This window comes from Microtus pennsylvanicus, chromosome 6 (assembly GCF_037038515.1).
Source record: "Microtus pennsylvanicus isolate mMicPen1 chromosome 6, mMicPen1.hap1, whole genome shotgun sequence".
NCBI lineage: Eukaryota > Metazoa > Chordata > Mammalia > Rodentia > Cricetidae > Microtus > Microtus pennsylvanicus.
In genome coordinates, this window is record NC_134584.1 from 33,543,516 (window position 1) to 33,564,425 (window position 20,910).

At 35.7% G+C, this 20,910-nt stretch overlaps 1 protein-coding gene across 1 annotated transcript in view; it reads right to left on the reverse strand.

Moving 5' to 3' along the window:
- Nucleotides 1-398: 398 nt before the first annotated feature.
- Fgf10 (fibroblast growth factor 10) overlaps nucleotides 399-20,910 on the reverse strand; it is a 74,976-nt gene continuing 54,464 nt past the window's right edge. The window contains exons 2-3 of the mRNA XM_075976026.1: nucleotides 6,468-6,571; nucleotides 399-1,950 (exon numbers count right to left, since the gene is read on the reverse strand). Of these exons, the coding sequence (XP_075832141.1) occupies nucleotides 1,753-1,950; nucleotides 6,468-6,571 (302 nt within the window). The 3' untranslated portion in view covers nucleotides 399-1,752. The remainder of the gene's footprint in view (nucleotides 1,951-6,467; nucleotides 6,572-20,910) is intronic.

The window sequence follows — 20,910 nt, forward strand, 5'->3', positions numbered from 1 at the left end:
TTTAAGTAACTGATTTGCACTGGCAAAAGGTCCACAAATCACCAGCCATTGTAGAGGTTAAATTATTAGTAAAAAGAATGCTTGCTTAGTCTTTTGTTTGTACCAAAATACTGTATCCAGACAATAAAAAATGAACAAATCTTCCCAAAACAAGAAATAAGAAGATAAAACTGCAGCATCAATATAGACTTAGAATTATCCTTTAAAATATTTAGAACAAATAATGTATTTTTACATTTTTAAATCATTACAGACACTGCAAATAAGGCTTATGTGTTTATTTAGTGAAATACTAAGTGACAGTGAGTCGTACACTTACGTACTGCTTTCTATACCTGCTCTAAGAAAATGAATTTTGATGTGGTTATATTATGGAATCTTCTAGAACACTTTAAATGTACAGAAAACAAGCTTTATTTGGTTTTGTAAAGACTAGATCATACAGCTTGAACAGGTTTCAGTATATGGTTACACATATACCAGGATATATTTGCTCAGTTTTAGCCCCAGGGAGAGTTGTACGTCATACCAAATTCCTTTTTGGTTCCTTTTGGGGAGAAGCATTCTGTGGGATTTACAAAGGGTTCATGCATATGAAGATAACCTTTCCATCATTTGTGACTGTGACCTATAGTGAACCATCATCAGAAAAAAAAAAAGAAAGAAAACAAAAAGCAAACTAACAAAAAAAATAAGGTTAGGCTAAACTCTAATAATTCATTTCCTTTGCTTTAGTATATTTATGGAGATAAAATAAGGCAATGAAAGAGAATTCGCTTGGCCTTGTTTGGTTTTTAAGTAAGGAAGCCTCAGAACTGACAAGTGTTGGCAAATGATGACAGATATCTATTCCTCAAGCTACAGCAGAACTCTGCTATCATCATCACTGATGGTTCTTACTGCAGAAGTGTAAATGAAGTCAACTGATAGCACATAGGGCCCTTGTGCTGCTCCCTTGATCTCATCTCCTATTTCTGAAGTGTTTACCAAGTTCTTAAAACACTTTGTCATGATCATGCGTAGGGTGCCAAAATAAAAAAAAAATGAGAAGGCAAATCAGAGGGCAGCGCTGAGGATACTCTTTAAAACCCCAAAAGATATTTAACATCCTATTAAATAAATAACTTAGAAAGAAATAGTAAAGGATGAAGGCAGAATGCACAAGCATACCATACTATTTGTATTGTTAGAACAGTTTCACACTAATATGCTTATATTTGTAAATCTGATCCGATTCTTCCATGGTGCCACACCCAAAGCTCCTTTGGTTGTGCATATGATATGACCCAAGTGCTTTCCAGTAAATGCTTGCGTGTCTTTCTGCTCATTGAATCATCAGGCTTGAATGAGCAATGAAAGTCTTTGATATGTGTTCATATTCCATAAATAACTTTCCCAAAGATCATTCAACAGATTGTTCCATGTCCTTTAAGTTCTATCTCCGAAGTCCAAAAGCAAAAACTTAAACAAACAAACAAAACCCAGCCCACAGTGTTGTTCACTTGGGGATAACTTCCATTCCATTTGATTTGCCTCTACCATGGGTGTAAGGCATGACACAGAGCTAATGAAAAGAACTTCATATGTCAGCAGTGAGTACTAAAGACTCCAAAGCCTTCCTTCCTTTAAGCAGGTTGAACTCTGTGATATGCCTTTGCCTTTTACTCTACAGTCTTCTGTGAGGATACCAACTCTAACTCTTCCTGGTCAAAGAGTCTTTGGTTGTACTGCATCCACCAATGGCGCCTTCTTCTATGAGTGGACCACCATTGGGAGGAAATGAGCAGAGGTGTTTTTCCTTCGTGTTTTTTGTCCTCTCCTGGGAGCTCCTTTTCCATTCAATGCTACATACATTTGCCTGCCATTGTGCTGCCAGTTAAAGGATGCATAGGTGTTGTATCCATTTTCCTCTATCCTCTCTTTCAGCTTACAGTCGTTGTTAAATTCTTTCTGCAAAGACAAAAGAGTTATTTATTGGTATAGTGTTGATACTTGACTCCATAGGATATAAACCATGTAATGAGTTACAGAGAATAGTCCTGTTTATAGCTGCCATTTTTACATAATGCTCACTTCTTATAAAATGTCAACAACAGAAGAGTCAAAATTTCTAACAACAAAACAGATTCTGTGTTTGAAAACACATGACTCATCTTTGATTAATAACCACAGAACCACAGCCACATTTTCTGGCCCTTTAATAAAATGATGTTCTTTGACTATAGCATCGTTTAAGTGCCCAGAATGGTTATCAGAAAGTAGATACCACATCAACAATATTTATGAGGACAGTATTATAGTATTGTCTTTGCTAGTGTTCAATGTAGGACCTATGGGAAAAACAGAATCTCCAGAGATTTGGGTTTATCACATTTAAAAATTATCTATAAAGGTCAACCCAAAGGATGTTTTGAAGCTAAGATATAGAAAATGCTTTCTTTGGGGATTGGGAATGTGGCTCGCTTGGCAGAGTTCTTACACAGAATGCATGAGACCCTGGGTTCTATTGCTAGTACTCTATATACTAGACATGGTGGCCTATAACTATAATCCAAACAAAGCATATAGAGCCAAGTGGATCAGAAGCAAAGCTACACAATGAGTTTCAGGCCAGCCTTAGCTATGTGAGATGCCTTGTTTTGCCATGTCAACATAATTATGAACATAGTAATTGAAAATGCATTCAGATGCTCTCACTGGGATATGCATCTATGCCTACATTATTTTTACATTGTACCTAGGAAGTGTCCATGTGGTTTTAGGGAGTTTTAATGGGTCAAGATTTTTTTCTCATCTGCTTCCCAAATACAGTGTCTTATTCTGAAATTATTAACAGACATGAAAATCTAAAGAAATATCCCTGTGCTCTTGATACAAAATAGAGTAATAAAGAAACTAAGAACAAATAGTTTTTGGGTTCTAATCCCTTCATGTACCATAAAGGTATTGTGGGCACATTTTGATGGAGGCTTCAATTGCGTAATTTATTTCACCTCAGGAATTTTTGTGTTTTCTAATTTTTGAAGAATTTATTAACTTTAAAATGTATGTATAGATATGTGAACCTGTATTAGTTTGAGTATACTATATTCCAGTCGGAACCCACTTGGGTCAAATGAGGGCATCTGGTCTCCTGAAACTTGGGTTTGTGAACCACCATGTGGGTGCTGGTAACTGAACCCTGGTCCTCTGCAAAAGCAGGAAGCAGTCTTATCACTGAGCCATTGATCCAGGCCCCAAGTTAAATTCTGGTTTATAAATTTTCATGTTTTAATGGGATAGGTAATAATTTAGAACATAATAATGAAACATTGCATATTTACATTGATATTATTTGTTTATTTTTCTGTTTCCTGGAATTAAGTAGTAGCACGTGTTTCTCATCTGTAAAGTACTATTAAATGTAAAATTCACATGGTGATAGGATTGAAATGAAAAAAATAAATTATCAAAGATAATTCCTGAAATAAATGAAAAAGCATTCACTAGAAAATTAAGTATTTTATGAACTTATTTAATTTTTATACTTATTCATCAGTCTAAAAATATGGATTTCAAGCAAATGGATGCTTTTGCACTTATTAAAAGGGTATGCAATTTAAAGAGTCAGGGACAAGGCCAATAACACAGTTCATTGCTTAAGACTCTTGCCTTGAAGACTAAGTGACCTGAGTTCCATCCCCAGGAACCATAGATGGAAAGAGAGAACCAACTTTCAAGTTGTCCTTTGACCTCTACACGTGTATTGGGGTATGTACCTGCCCTCTCATGTACACAGACACACAGAGACTAAACAAATGTAACAACTCTGTTCAAAGGAAGACTGGGACTGTTTCAGGTAATTTCATTTGGAGATGCTTATTTTTTTTTATTGCCATAATGAATTTTAAGAAAACGTTTTTTTAAAAAGAAGTGTGCCTTAATATTTTTTTTAAATGAGTGTGTCTGAGTCAGCTTTTTCATCCCAGATATTTTGACCCTTGGGATGTAACTACGATGTGCCATAGCTATAATCTCTGAAGGATGGCCTAGACATTCATGAGATACAGGCAAAGCATGACTACTAATGTTTAAGAAAAGTAGTTTGTACTAATGTGAACATTTCTCCCTGCTGGCTAGCCTTCACACTGAAAGGTATTACGCAGGCTGATGAGGAAACCCTATTAGTAGTCTCCTAGGTCTGTGAACCTTGAGAATTGCAGTAATGACTGGTGTGACAAGAAATGCCCTTGGGTGCAATCATGGTACAAATATTATGGGAATAACCACCACTTTCTGATTAGATATAAAGCCCATCTCACAGTAGAAAACACATGCCCTGTGCTATAAATCTGACCAACAGTTCATGGTTGTGGAGTTTACAGGCCACAGGAGTGAACCTACTACCTCCTAAATCTCTGTCTCTTGACTGGTAGATTGGCACACCTTTTAGAATTCTGGGATTCCTGAAGGCAGGATTGCCATTTCGGATTGAGGTCAAGGTAAGAGTCAGTAGTTGTCTGCTTTGCTTTTTCAGATCTTCAGGTTGAACCCCATTTCTCTTTCTGAGTTTTTATTAATTGTGCACAGGAAAAGATAAAGAGGTAAAAGTATATCTTGATGGAGATAGGGGAAGGATCGGATGATGAATATGCTAAAAATACATTGTATGAAATTCTTAAAGAATTAATAAATATATTTTAAAAGAAGTAGCCTGTGTGTTTTTCTGTCTACTTTTTGCATGCCTGGGAACTGAGGCAGAATATTATATTCACTGAAACTGGAGTTACCTAAGGTTGTGAGCCATCACTTGGGTCCTCTGCAAGAGCAGCAACTTCTCTTAAATGCTGACCTATCATCTCTCCTTGCCTATGATGTAATGTTTTTAAAAGAAAACTTATAAGCGATTAATTTTGTTTGGTGGTGGTGGTGGTGGTGATGGTGATTTTTTTTTTATTTCTTTGTTTCCTTTTCTTTCTTTTTTAAATGTCTGTATGTGTGTATATATGTACATATTGGGTCACACATGTGGAAGCCAGAAGATAACTTGTGGGAGTCAACTCTCCCCTATCAGTTGAGTTCTGGAGATTGAGCCCAGGTTGTCAGATTTGCTGGACTCTCTGGCAGGTCCTCAAACATGTTTAATGGGGGAAAAAAGCAAAAACAGAATTTTTGCAAAAGTGGTACAAATTTACAGCCCTAAATGGAGCTATTTTTAAAAATGTTCTGTTGCTTTTTAGGTTCCTTTTAGAATAATATGCAATGAAGAAATTGAATTAAAATTCCTGTAGACCTCATACTTCACGTATTCATTCTGGTATGACTGGCTTGTCACTTAACAGTAGACCTGATATGAATAAAAGACCAAACTAGGCCATTTCTAGACTTCTGCTTCTCAATTCTCAGAATTGAACCAGAAGCATGGGCAGCGCTTGGCTCCACGTTGGATGTGTAAATTCCTGGACCTTATCTTAGACTCTGAATCAGAGAGTCTAGGCCTGCCTTGGCCACATTATTATGTTTTTTAACAATGCCTCACATTGATTTTGAGGCTTACTTAGGTATAAGAACCACTACCAACACTTATGTTAATCAAAAAAGTGAATTTATTTATATATTTAAAGTTAAATTCTTTTCAATGCTATGAAAAAATGTAAAAGTGCACACTATCTGGCTAGAAATACATGAGATTATTTAAAAATAACTGTGTCAAATGTTTTATCTTGGCCCATTGATATTATATGTATATATATATATATATCCTCAAAAAATGTAATTAAAATTTTTTATAGCTATATTCCATATTTTCTTCTAGAGTGGAATTTAGAAAAATTTAAAATCATTTAGTATTTCTTTGGTAGAGTTTTAGGATTAAAACTACCAAACATAATCCATCATCATCAACTGTCCTTCTGGTGCTGTCCTTCAAATGGCAATTAAGTCTTCACATAATATCTATAATATTCATGCATAATTAGAATTAGTGACTATTACCTAGGTAAGTGTAATTCTAGGGTTCATTGAATAACTTGGAAAAAATCATGAGTCTCTTGATATGTTTTTCCATTTATGATTTTAACAAAACCACGGAACATCTGTGCCCTAGTTTTTCCTTCAGCTGTGGCAGACACTCATAGTGTATGAGGTTCCATTCCACCCAAGGTTTTTGATTTAAGTAATTCTTCTCCAAGTTGTCTCCAGTCCCCACGCTACTTCGTTCACTTGAGTGAAAGTCTGATTGACTTGCAGTTCAGCACGTTCACAAATGCCAGTAATAGACTCATGGACCAAGAACTATGGGATTATTGAGGTGAACAAGATGCTTTGCTGGCCCATGAGATGCTGGTGACCCAGCCCCTCTCGCTGTGAATCTGGTTAGTAATGATGGAATGACCACAAGGACATTCATTGTCTCCTCCTGGAAACCATTCAAGTCTCTTGTGCTAACTTAGTAAAATGTGTTTTGAAAACGAAAGCCAGCTACTTACTGAGCCATAGAGTTTCCCCTTCTTGTTCATGGCTAAGTAATAGTTGCTGTTAATGGCTTTGACGGCAACAACTCCGATTTCCACTGATGTTATCTCTAGGATACCTAAAACACATAATTACAGAGGCAAGCTTTAAAGAGTCATCTGTGCTTAGGTGGGAGAAGGTAAAACAACCAAAAACAAATGAAAAGGTACATTTTGTATTATCGCAAAGCAAAAGGCAAATAGTGGGGTAGCCAAACTGAGCCAAAACTGTGTTGGTGTGGACAATTGTCTGTATTTTGTCAATTATGTTTTAAATAAATGCTGATTGGCCAGTAACCAGGCAGGAAGTATAGGCAGGACAACCAGACAGGAAGTAGAGGTGGGTCAATGAGAACAGGAGAATTCTGGGAAGAAGACACAGTACTAGCCCAGGCACAGAAGAAGCAAGATGTGACAGCCTCGATGAAAAAGGTACTGAGCCATGTGGCTAACATATACTAGAAAAATATACTAGAATAATAGGCTAATATAAGTTATAAGGGTTAATAAGAAGCCTAAGCTAATGTGCCAATCAATTTACAACTAATGTAGACCTCTGTGTGATTTCTTTGGGACTTAATGACTGCAGGAACAGGGCAGAACAGAAAACTCAGACAACACTGCCAGTAGTAAGACTTTGGGAATTTCCTTTTCGTTTTCACTCTGAGCATATACAGGCAAATGTTGTTTTAATTAAAATGCTTCCTTTGCAACCTCTGCATTTTCAACCCCATAAATATTGAAACTCCTCTACTCATCTTAGCCTAGATTTCACAAAAACTTATCAGAGTCCACATCTGTACTGTGGTATTAAATTAAATCCACAGCATATGTCAGTGATATGTCAGACTTACCTCAATCTGTAAAAACAATGGCAAACTATTTTTTTTTGTAGCACATTTAGATAAACTAAATCCCTTGGCTGTGTTTAACTGATAAATTCATTTTTGACCAATGTGTTGACGTGCTGAGGCACAGGGAAACTTGCCTCAGCATCTGTACAACCTTACCATAGCAGATACAATGCTCCATATTAAGGGCTTTTTCTCTGTTTTGAGAAAGAAAGGAAAGCAGAGGGAAGCAGTGATTAACAAACAAGACCATTTCCTCCAGGAACAGGTGTTTGGTTTGGTTTATGTAAAGATGATATCCTCAGAAAAGTTTGTAAGCAGGTGTGGGAAAGGCATTTGATATAGAATGCAAAAAGCCCAGCCATTTCCACCTAATATTACCTCAAACTAAAACTCATTTGATTATTTTTAACAGAGCTTTTTCAGGCTGGATGAATAGCACAGTGAGGAGAATGTGGTATCGGGAGTTAGGATCTATGTACTTGACTCCCAGCTCAGCATCTGTAGGAAAATGACCCCAGAAGATATTAAACCATTCTATGTCTCCCTGTCATTTGAAAATTGGGCAACATAACAATATTTCTCTCAGAATCTTGCTGTGAAGGCAAACAAGATTATATGCACAAAGTTATTAGTATCTGCCTAAAGGTCAAAACTCTAGTTATTATGAGAGGCATTTTTCCCCTGAATTTTTAAACTTCTTCAAGAGACTACGGAACTTTTCCATAGATCAGACAAACTCCCCATTGTCTTAGCCAGTTGATGTGGAAGGAAATCATAATTACCATGCATTGTGTATCACCTAAGATGACAAACACCATCTTCAATAAGTATATAAAGTGTGTTCTCAGATTTTGTCCCCTCTAAGGGACATGAATGGTTTCTCTCCTATTCTTTCCCAGCTTAGTCTGCCCAGAAGCTGGTAGTAATGCCAAACGTTTCTGACAGCAAAGCTGACATAAAAAGAGACTTCCACTAGATAACATGAAGCAAAACCTCTATCGATGTGTCAAGGAAATGTTTGATTTCACACAGCATAATCTTCACTAACATAGCATCTCACTGAGCTTGCAAACCCAAACCAAGGACATCTATGAGGTCTGTTTGGGGCAAGGTTTATGTCATCAGTATGTCTTACTCTATGCTGGTTACTGCCCTTGGGGCACGCACCCACATATTCATTTGCTTATTTAAAAAAGTATTCTCTTGCAGTTTGTTTAAGTTTTGTAACTGTTCCCCAAGGAGGTATTGTCATTCTTATTGTCAACTGTAGATTAGACTATGGAAGATAAAGTTACATAGCTCGCACACAGGTGATTTTTAGGTCCATCACGATGGTTATAGACATCCAGTCCCACGGCTTTCACACTTCCTTTCCCCCACCTCTGAATATCTTCATTTCTCCATCTTTCCCTTTCCTAGAAGGGGATTCTGTAGGAACCATTTAGCAATATGATTCTTTAGAAACTCTTAGTAAATGACAACATGCTATCGTCACAATGATGTATGTGTTCCACAATGGGAAAACTTCTGAATTTCAGAGGGTGATAAAAGTTAATAAACTTTGTGATAAGGAAAAAGATACCGACTAGACAGGAAGTGATATTCTGGTGGTTTTTAAGCTGCTGTGCCTGCAGAAAGGGAGTGTACAGGATCAGGAAACTGTGAGATCGGCCACATGTATCTCTACTCAGACAGGAAATTGATAGAAAAGGAAGGCAGGAAGAATGTTTCAACAAATAATAAAGCAAAATTTCTGAAGGAGAAGTAGTAGGGGGAGCTGTAGCAATGAGACAAAGACAAGGAAACAACATGATATAAATATCGCCAAATCCTTGCCTAATTCTTTTGGAGAATTTGTGGCATGCAACAGGTTTACCAAGACACATTTAAATTCCTTGAGTTTTACCACAAATGAGAACTCAGTATTTAAAGGATTGATCAAGCATCTTTTTTTTTTTTTTTACTTTACAGCTAGTTTGAGTAAGAATGCATAATATTTACTTTTAAGTATTTTTCAATTGAGGCATTAGAATGCACATGTCTTAAGGGTCATCACAAGATGCTCTACCATGAATGTGTATTGCTCAGGGTTTGTATCAGAATAAGTCTGTCCATCTCTACAAAAAAGGTCTACTATACTTTTAAAAATAGAAAAAGGAAAAACTTAGGTGATTTAATACCCCTTTGAGTTCTAAAAACAAGCTTTGGTTGTACCACAGTTACTAAATCAAAATTTGGAAGCTTTGTAGGTCATAGGCAAGTGCTGGACTTATTTATTGCAAACATCATTGAATGTGGATACTTCTTTGTGAGGAACCAAGCCTGCAGGGCATCCCTGCTTCTTCACATGTAATTTCTGCCGTGTTTAGTATTTGGTGAAAATTATCAGGTTTTCTTATTCAAATTATTTTTGAAAAGAGACTCCATATATTTTTGTGGTTCATTAGATCAATAGTTATATGTGTCCACTTTGACATGAAATGCAATGCCAGTTGGAAGACATAATGCTAAAGAATGAGGAAAGAGTATATGGCATATCTCTGCATTTCTTGCATCTTATATAATGCTATAATTATCTCAAAACTTAAATGTTGCTAAAAAGCTTTTGAAAGCTAAAGTGATGATTCAGTGGTAAAGACATCTACTATCAAGTCTGGGGACAATTGTAATATAATTTTAATCAATATGTTGAAATATAACATGGTCAGGATATTGGTATTAGAAATTAAACTTTTTAAGTTAAATCTCTCCCTTTCCCACATGAGTTGTAGATTCCTTAGCTGATCTATTGTATGCTAACATGGGAAAACATCTTGGGTAGCCATCACTTTTAAACTATATATATTAGGGCTTAGGTAACCCCACTCAGTATTGTGAGACACTCTGCATGGCTATGCACTTCATTTCCTAAGAATTCCTATTTTGGGTCTCATATCTTTTATAATTCATCTTCTTTAAGGAATCATAATAACCACAGTTGTGCTTATTATATACACTTGATACGTAGTCATTGAACGGCAAAAAAAAAAAAAGAATCAATGACTGTGCAAAGCAAAATTGGGCATTTCTGAAATCTCAAATTTTTGTTTGTTTTTGATCACAGTTATACTTGTGAAATCACGCATTAATATTTTCATTAAAATGAATATGAAAGTAAGGAAAACAAAATAAAGAAATGTTAATGAATTATAAGATGAATTTGATATCAGTTATAGGTAAATTATTATAAATGTGAAAGTTTTTGTTGCTTTTAAGTAATCTTCAACTATTGGTTAATATAAGTAGAGAAGTTTTGAAGTGATATTGAAAGGTTATTTTTAATGTAGGAGCCTTGATTTAAGCAATATTGATTTTGAGACAACAGAAGATAACAGAATAACATATCTAACTGTATTTATTCACTGAACCATCTCTCCAGCTCCTTTAAATTTAATAAAAACAATAATGTAGCAAGATAAGGCTGTAATAAAGGATCCTCTTGTGTCATCTACTTTTACATATGATGGAAATTTCCAGTTAATCTAACAAGATATATCAGAGTTAAACATGTCTTTTACATACAAAAATAGTCTTGGAGAAATTACTAATTATAAGTTAGTGGACATTTATTATTTTGAGTATCACTGATTTGATGCTTGGATTCAAAGTTTCTCTGTTCTTTCTATATTGTTGGGCTTTACTAATAAAACTGTTATTTAGTAATATACCAAAGCCTTAGATAGAATCACAAGAGTGAGGTATATATGTATGTTGACATTCATGGCTACATAAACAGAGAAACCTGAACTAACTTATTCTTCCTCATCATGTGATGCTGTCTGCCATACTGTTGCCACAAGAAAGGTTTACCAGATGTCCAGAACTTGATGATGAACTTTTGCTCATCTGGAACAGTGAGTTCAACAAACCCGTATTCTTCACATGGTATGCAGTTGCATTTGTCTTAGATTTGAGCTCAGTTTGCTTCTTTCCTTACTGTGACAGTCAGAACATCTGAAGTCCGTATCCAGTGTTGCTTTCTTTCTACTTGTTTTTATTTTCCCTTTGATAATCACATAATATTAAAAGGCCTCAGAGACTATAGAGTAAAAAAAATTACCAAAAACATGGATGTTACTTGTCAACAAAATATTCCATAAATATTTGATCCAAAAAAGAGATCAAAAAAATTACTAAAGGAGATCTACTTAAGGAGGGGAGCGAGGTATGTTAGTGTCTGTGAGTGTACAGCCAGTTTAAACCTGTCTGGATTGTATTGAAAATAAAATACCATTTGTCTTGGAGTCATATCTGTAATACTAGGGTGTGGACACTCTAAAATGTGTCTCCCAACAATAACAATGAGAATACATTTTTGACCTGTCTGAAATAGTGCATGTGGTTAATTTGACAATTTAGCTTGGCTTCTTTTGAAAGAATGGCTAAGTAATTGTTATGATCAGTATAGCTAGAATAATATAATATTGGTAATGTTAATTATATTTATTTATTTTTGATTATCTTCTTATTCCCTTAGTTAATTTTTCTACTCACTATGTAGATTAAAGGGAATTTCAGGATCCCGTTTTTGGTCATGAAATTTGGAAAGGTGCTTAGTGTGGAGGAAGTGGATCTGTAGTAGTTGTGAAACAGTGGAGGAGGTCAGCTTTCCATCTCTGATGCTGGGTAGTTATCGATGCAGGTAATCCCAGAGTCTTAGTATTATTTGTACATTGGAACTAACTGCCCGTAGCTCACTAGGTTGTGTGGCATTTTAGAGAGAGGGCCATTAAATCTGTGTCCTGTCAGCTCAGTCACAGAGTCACAGAGGTGTCAAGTTAACAAACCTACTCCAGTGGTTCCCAAACCCAAACCTGCCTAGCAACCATCTGGAAGATGCATTGAAATATGGGTTGGTTGGGTTTTTGTTTTTTGTTGGTTTTTTTTTTTTTCCTCTGTAGGTCTAGGCTGGATCCCTGGAATTAGATTTTCCAGCATTTGATTTTCAGTCAGTTTTGGCTCTGCTAGCACAAGGACCACCCACTGCTCTATACATTACAACTCAGAGGCAGGCAGCAGCTTTGATGCATGAAAGTCATGGCAAAAACATGTGTAGAGAAGCAGAACCACAAGAGGAAGAGACGCAAATGACGGCAGCAGTTAACGTCCCCTGCGAAAGCTTCTGATAGATGTGGATAGAAGAGGATTTTCTTCTGCATAGCAGGTGTGGGATTCTTGACATTCACACAACTTTCAAAACATGAATTTGGAATATATGTGCTGGATACATATCATTTCTTTTCTCAGCTTTCTAAAGATTTGAAATAATATTATTATCAAAGAGGCTAGAGAACAGCTCAGTGATTAAAACATGCACTGCTCTTGAAGAGGGCCAGAGGGACCAAATCCCTTCTTTTGGTCTCCATGGGCACCAGACACATACATGGTGTACATACATACATGCAGATGAAGTACACATTCACATAAAATAAAAATAAGTATTTTATTAAACATAATATTACCAGATTTTTTTTTTCTTCTAAGACTGTAGAAATGTTAACGGAAACTTGGGAGACTTTAACAACTTTTATTGACATTCTGAAGTGATTATTTGTATTTACAGACAGGATTAAAGGCCTGTATGTTGCCCTTAAAGCTTTGCTTATGTCTGTGATGATGGTTCAGTGCAATGGGGGTTCATTTTATCACCAGACTTTCAACCCAGGTTGAAGAAATATGCTTTTCCTAGAATGATCTTATCTTTCAAAAGGGGACAGCACAGTAGGCTAGTGCTTAGTCTACGTCTGGGCTATCTGGTACAATTATAGACCTGGGTCTCCTGTTCAGCATAATACAGGACAGCTAATTAGTTTCCCTATTAGTTCGGAGACTCTTGACATTCACTTAGAATTAATCCCAAATGAGAAAATCCTTACCAGTATTCCATGAGGAGATATATATTTCTTAATTCGGTAAAGACCAAATGACCTTTAACATTCTCACTTAGTAATTTAAGGCATAGGATAAACTCAGCCATCAGCTTGATCTTATGCATGAGAATTAAAGCCAAGTCTAAAACAATCATAAATTTAAGACTAACTGGTAATTTAAAGAACAAGTGAAGCGTTTGGTCAGGGGATATAGTTCAGTGGTAAAGAGCTTAACTAGTATGCACAATGTCTTGTGTTTCACACCCAACATCAAACACACACACACACACACACACACACACACACACACACACACACACTATTTTAAATAGTTAACCTATCGGCACTGAACTAACATTTCCTAATGTCAGAAATTTATGATGGGATCCAAACACAGTTTTCTAAAATTTTATTTACTTTTTAAATTCTGTCTAAGACCTTTCTTACTGTGTTTTATTACAAACAAAATGTGACTTCAGGTCCTTGATACTGATCAGTAGCCAATAAATACTTGGAATTAGTGATCTAATGTGTGTTTTAGTTATGAGTTTGATACTTTCTGGGTGTTTTTCTTTCTCACTAACTGTTCTGATTTTTTTTCCCCGTGGCTGCGATAAAAGTACTAATAGAAAGCAACTTTGGGGAAAAGTTTTTATTTGACTTGATTCCAAACCATAGGCTATGATTTAGGGGAAGTCAAGGCAGGGACTCAAGCAGATTGTCACAGCACACCACAGTCAGGAGCAAAGAACCTAAAAAAATGCATCCATGTTTGCCTGTCTCATCCCACTCTCTCTTCTCTCTTCCTGTTCAGAACACTCCGTCTACGGAATGGCGACATTCATAAGAGGACTGGGTCTTCAGACATCAGTTCTCAATCAAGACAATTTCCCATATACTTGTTCGTAAGACAGCATGATCTAGGTGATTATTTATTAAGTCTCTCTCGAGTAAAGATAAAGCCAAAACACAAATTAACCTTATCTGAATATGTTAGGAAACACAACTTATCAATTTTGTAAGTGTTCTGTTTTCTTTACTTTTATATTACTTTCTGTTAGCATATATTCCCAGTAAGACATAAATCGTGTTTTTCCGAGGGCTCTTCATAACTGTCTGAGTTTGTTCCAATATAAATTTGCCTCACAAAACAGGAGAGGATTTGATGGTAAAGTACATACTTGAACTTGCTTGTTGATGATTGATGGCTGGTCCCAGTTTGAGACGGGATCACATGGGGTGTGGTGGGGTACACAAAACGCAGGTGTTTAGAGTGACAGGTACTTCCAAAAGGGCCCATTCAAATGGTGTCAATCAAAACTTTGAACAAGGAGGTGAGTAATGTTTTTCCTAGATGAATTTCACCAGAAGATATATTTGTATAAAGTCAAATACAGCTATTATTTCTCTCATTTTATTAGATAAATGACTCTTAAAATAATTCTACAAAATCAGAAATCTTGATTTTTTTTAAAAAAAAGGGTATCCTAGATACATTACACAAGTGACTATACCGCCTATTATTATATTTCACATTGTGAAAAAAAAGGCCTGAGTGATTTCATATGTAATGCAGGTCTTTACTGAACATTGAAGAAAGAAAAAGTCTGCTATTCTCAACAGGAAGTGCTTTCTTCACCAGCAACCACCATAATATTGTTGCTTCCAGAGAAATCAATAAGTGATTTATGATCTCATAGCTGTGTTATGCATTAGTTGAGGCCAGAGGACTCCTTGAGTTAGATCTACTGCAGGAAAGCGTTGGCAAACATCAATTCTCATATATTTTTCACGTCCTAAAATTAAGTTATAAATTATTTCATAAACCTGCATGCATTCAAAGCCTGTGATCAGTTTAATTGAAGGGATGAACTTCAGCGCTTCAAAATAAGTAAAACGCCACTAAATAAGAGTGATAAAAAAGAATAGCTTTTTTCTTTTTTAAAGTGAGAAACGTGGAGAGATTTTAAAACTTAAGGAAGGCTATGGTTTAGCACACTGTAAATTCAGAGAAGAGCTTGAAGAAATGTAGAGAATGTCTGCTTCATATCCCTTCTCTTCTACAAGAGATGACACCAGGGGATTCAGAGAGATTGGAGAGCTTATCCGAGCACCTGTAGAAAGGTCACTCAGGACAAGAAGTAAATCCCAAGTCTATATTCTTCCTGGGCTCCCGTAAACATTTATAAACAGTTGGCAGCCAGGCAAAGACGTTATATCGACTTTATGTTTTATAGACTAATTCGTCTTGTTCATTACACAGAAACAATTCAGTCTATTTGACTCTAACCATTGCTTTTTATTTATAAATGAAGAAAAAAATTAAAGTTAACACAAAAGGTTAGATGAATTACTACATGAAATATTCCAATAAATTATCATTACGCTCTTTTAGATATTTATCTTAAATATAGCTCAATAAAATGTCTACTCTATTTATTAATTTTTAAAGTAAATTTCTCTAGTGTACCTAATTACAATGTAGTATTTTTCTTCTCAACTTAATAAAAAGGAAAATGAGTGATTGGAGCACACACTGATGTTATTGTTGTTCTTTGTCCACAAAAAAGTATTATTTGATATGTTGAAGAGTTCATAAATTAGATAAACATGGATGGCTCTAAGTAGTAAAATACTTAATATGGAACAAGTTTTAGAGGTTTAAGGTATGGCTCAAACACATATGCCTGCAAGCCTGACAAATTCTCACAATAAAATAAATTAGCATTAAACTCTTTTCATGACTACTTAGAAATGTAAATTTTGATTTGACTGTGAAATTTCTTAACATGAAATTTTCAAATCATAACTAGAAATTGACAAACTATGTTTACTCATCTTTATAATTAAATGCTATATTTTGGTAAGTCATGGCAATTGACTATGAGAAATTGTTTCTAATACTTAGATTATGCTCCTTAGATTACAGCAGGAGTAAGTCAGACCAAGGGTAGAAGCGATATTCTCAAAGTCCCAGAAAATGCTCTGGATTTGCACAACTGGCCCAAGAGAGAAAACAGAACCAAGGATTTATTTCTGGTCATTGTCAAATATAGCCAGTAAATTGGGCTAGAGTGGGTACTTCATGTAAGTTAACGTAAAGTGCTTGTTTGGCGCGATAGTTTGAATTGTGTAAAGACAAAAGTTAAAGCATGGTGATGCAGATGTTCTAGTCCAGAAAGTAAACAGGTAGTACTGGGCTGGGAAACGTTCTAGGAGTAAACACTGCTTTTTTAACCACACAGGAAGAGGGAGACTGCTTCTTCAGCAAGAAGACGGGGTAGCAGAATACAAACTTGTGATTCAGTCCTGTAATTACATATGGGGCATAGAGTGTCAAGCAAAAGTGTCAAAGTTCCGATTGAACACACTTTTGTTGTCATTAAATCTTAGGTTAACAATCTGTAAAGGAATTCCCAGAAAGAGTGAATCCTACCTGACACCTTATGACCTCCTCATGTGGACAGAGAAAATAAATTATGTCAGTATCACAATTCCTCAGAAAACCGAAGCTGATACTGGTTGAAAACTGTATGTTCTTGATAAACAGACTTGCTTTTTCAGAAAAATACAAAATTTCAAATAAGAACCAAGGATAAGAGGAAGAGTTTATGACATGTTACAAATTATCAGTAGGAGTGCTTAGGAAGGATTTCAAAATGCAAAGAGGTAAATCATATCTCTACCTTGGGTATCCTTACACTCACTAAAGTCCACAATATTGCCATTTAAAGAAATATTGCGTGCATATATACAAACACATAAACACACAGTGAGAGGAGAGAGAGAGAGAGAGAGAGAGAGAGAGAGAGAGAGAGAGAGAGAGAGAGAGAGAGAGAGAGAAGAGATTTATACTTGTAGGAAGTTTGAGCAACTTTATAAATAAAATGAGTTGAAAGCAATATTTAATAGTGCTTAGAACATTCACTTGGGATTACAATCTATTTCAGTTCTTGCACACATAAAGTGTCAGTATGGTGAAGAATCAGAGGGCAGAAGTGATTAACAGGAAATCAAATCCTAAAATTTAGCAGAACAAAGAGAAACATTATATACATCTGTATGCTAAATTTAAATACTTGCTTTTACTCAATTTGTAGCTTGTTCAAGAATGGCAAACTTGAAAACAATTAGAAAATTGTACAGGGTAAAATTCTCTTAATTTCTTTTGGGTATATCTAACTCAGCTGTGTGTTTAATAATAACCTACAGCTTTGACTTGAGCTATAGATGCATGCTTGAGTACCCATCTAGCACGTGCAAGCTCCTGGGTTCAATTGCCAGTATGTACATGCTCAAAGACATACATGTAAAGAATTTCAATATTAGAACATGAAAAAATGCTTTAATTTACATTTAGCTGTAAAGTTCCTAATGTCTTTATCTTTAGAAGACTTATTAATATTATTTACTGTTCATAGTACATTGTAATGAGGAAATTGGGTTGACTTGCTCAGTCTTGATTGAATGAGTTTTTTTCAGGCAGTTACAAATTCAATGAGAAGCGTTAGTCTATTGTAATATGTGTGGTTAATAGTTCCATCACTAACTGAGAAGACCAAAAATGTTTTAAAATCTCATCAAATTCAATTAAATGACAACACACATTTCTAGGTAAAGCGCCTGGCTTTTTAGGCTAGGATTTAATTATTGAAAATATCCATAAAAAAGAATGGGTTTTTCCAAGTGCCATATGACTGCCACTGAAAATATATAAAGTAATAGTATATGGATTGAACAAATTAGATTTAGGAGTATATATGTATATATGCAATAATAATTGTTTTTTTTTAAAGAGGCCATGAAATGGAAAGAGAATGAGGAGGAATATATGGGAGGATTTGGAGGAAGAAAAGAAAATAGAGAAATACTGTAATTATATTATAATCTTGAAAATGCAAAAGAAAAGAATTAGCAAGCACCAGCAGTTCCATAATGCTCAAGTTCTGTTTCAATTGTCGCTCTTCTCTTTCTAATTCTAGATCAGAATAGAAACTGATCTGCACCCTCTCAATTTAGTACCAACACTCCCGTATCTCAGTGAGGATTATTCTTGAATAAGAGTCAACGTAAGTGAATTTTCACATAAGGAGCTTACAAATGATATTTAGATGGATGAAAAGTGAGGGTCTTAATCTACATTTCAGAAGGAGATATATCTGTAATTTTTTATATTTTAGAAAATAGGCTAAAAATTAGAGCACCAGCAGCACGGCTTTATTTCCACAGTTGCTGCCATTCAGTGGATGAATAGATAGGTTGAGGAATAGATGCATGCACATCTGTCTCACACAAAAGAACAGTTAGAAAACAACTTCAAAGTAAATTACACAATGACATAGCCAAAACAGAATTGATCCAAAATAGAGCTGCCCTCTAGAAAGCTGTTGATAAAGAAATAGAAGGAACAATCAATTAAGGAATTTCTAGTATGGGTAGATTACAGCTATTTTGTAACTAAGCATCTTTCTTTTAGGCATTTACTGTTGTGGAGAAATGTTTAGTATGTAGGTTTCAAGCTAGTTTCAAATCTCTGATCTTTGACTGCACAGCAGAGGTGAGAGCTGTAATGAAGGAAGAAGATAGAGCGTTTGACCGAGGGGTAGAATGAGGTCTATCTTGTTCTTGAGAGAACAGTTCTTTTCTGTCTCCTTCTGGGTCTCCTTTGTCCCCCTTTCTTTATGCTGGACTAGCAGGGCAGGTTCATGGCAGATGCCCAAATATTAGCCATGGGAAAAATTAATCAATCTGAAAAACTCTTGTGGGCAATGGATCTGTTTGTGAACCTTGTTTTCTTTGGAAAGAAGAGCCGTAGGAGCTCTTGGTGTCTGTCCTTCATTTTTCATTTTTGAAGTTCCATGGTGACACTAAGTGAAAAAGGAAGCCAGAATTTCCACCTGTAATTTTTGGCAACTTTAAGCATGGTACTCAACGAAGCTGAAATCAGAAAACCCACGTCTGTTTTCTACATTCAACACAGTCCCTAGCCTATGGAACAAATCCTCACATGATTTCGGTTTTGTTTGTTTGTTTTGTTTTGTTTCTCGAGACAGGGTTTCTCTGTGCAACGGTCCTGGCTGTCCTAGAACTCACTTTGTAGACCAGGCTGGCCTTGATCACATGATTTTATGTATGTGTATTTTACTCAACAAGCTGGTACCCTGAAGATCTGATGGCCCAGTACAACTTTAAGAAAACTGTGTTGACAGACTTTGATGTTTAGTGCTTAAGAGCCTCATAGGAAACAAAAAAGCAACTGTCGACTCTGTGCTCTAGGAAAATAAAGGATAAAATAATAACCTCAAGTCTAAATGAGAATTATTCTACTTAGGCTTCTCTTGCTAAATCCACTTCTTTCATTCACAGGAGCCAATGACCACTTCTCTCTTTTTTTGTGGCATAGTGTGTAGTCATGGGAACTTTTATAAAAAGAAACTCTTAAAGAAGCCACTTAAGCACAGAAGGCCAGTGTCCCAGCCCTAACTCTGGATAGTCTTTGTCTAAGAAGCCAGAGATGTGAAGGTAAGGAGGTCTGATGCAAAAATCCAAATATAAACAATTGTTTGTTGACTCTAAAACTCCAATGAGTGTTTTCATCTTGAGTGCTTAACAGCTTTCTGACATGTTGGCAGATCCTATCTTTCCTCCTCTAGCCGACAAACAGCCTCCTCATCCCTCTTTGCCTTTACAGTCATTCAACACTTTAACTCTGAAGAGGATGACAAACTCTTTCCTTTAGGTGGACTTAAAAGACACAGGAAAAAATAGAGCCATTTAACACCCCCTCTTCTTTCATTATCACCATATCCTCTTTTTATGGTTTCTTCAATTTGCCACAAGTCTACAAAGACAGCCGCTAATGATTACATTTGGGGTCCTGGGTTCTGTGATCTAAGTGCACAGGCTTCTGCCACATGTCTTGTCCAGTTACACTAACTTGATTTGCAGAAAGAGAGTTTGGGAGACATTTCCTTAGGCTCTTCCTACTCACTCTTCAATGATTGTGGATGCTCTACTGTTAGATTTGTTTTCACCTCCAACTAACCTTTTCCAAAAATACTGGCCTACACAGGGAGTGAGTGTCTTTGCTAGCTGACTACTCTGTAAGGCAAGCACACTGGAAAGTCAGGGATATACTGACACCAAATCATGCTAGCAAATTCTGCTGTCAAATTAATGGGAGCAAAAAAATATGATCATTTATTTTCTAGCATGATTAACTTCTCAAACAGATTTTATATATTTCCCTTAGCTCTTACCATACTCCTGTTGGTGAGAGGCTAGCCCATACTGACAACCTTATCTATGTACATAAAATGCTTATAAAAGGAAGAAGAGGATGTCCATGAGGAGAATTGTCCAAGAAGATTTTTATATAAAATAAATGTTTGACATATTTGAAAATGTATAGATGCAGACTTTGATCATCTCTTAGCAAAAAGAATTAAGACATTGATTCCTTTTTGCTTTGTTCACTCAGGTTTTTATTATATCTTTCAAAGAAGATTTATCTCTAATTTGATTGACATGTTTGATGCTAGCCTTTTAAGTTTGCACCATTGTTTTTCTACCTCAACCCAAACCCCTATTCATAGGACAATCTGAATGAAAATATCACCAAATGAACACACTTCCAATACAAAAACATTTGCTTTA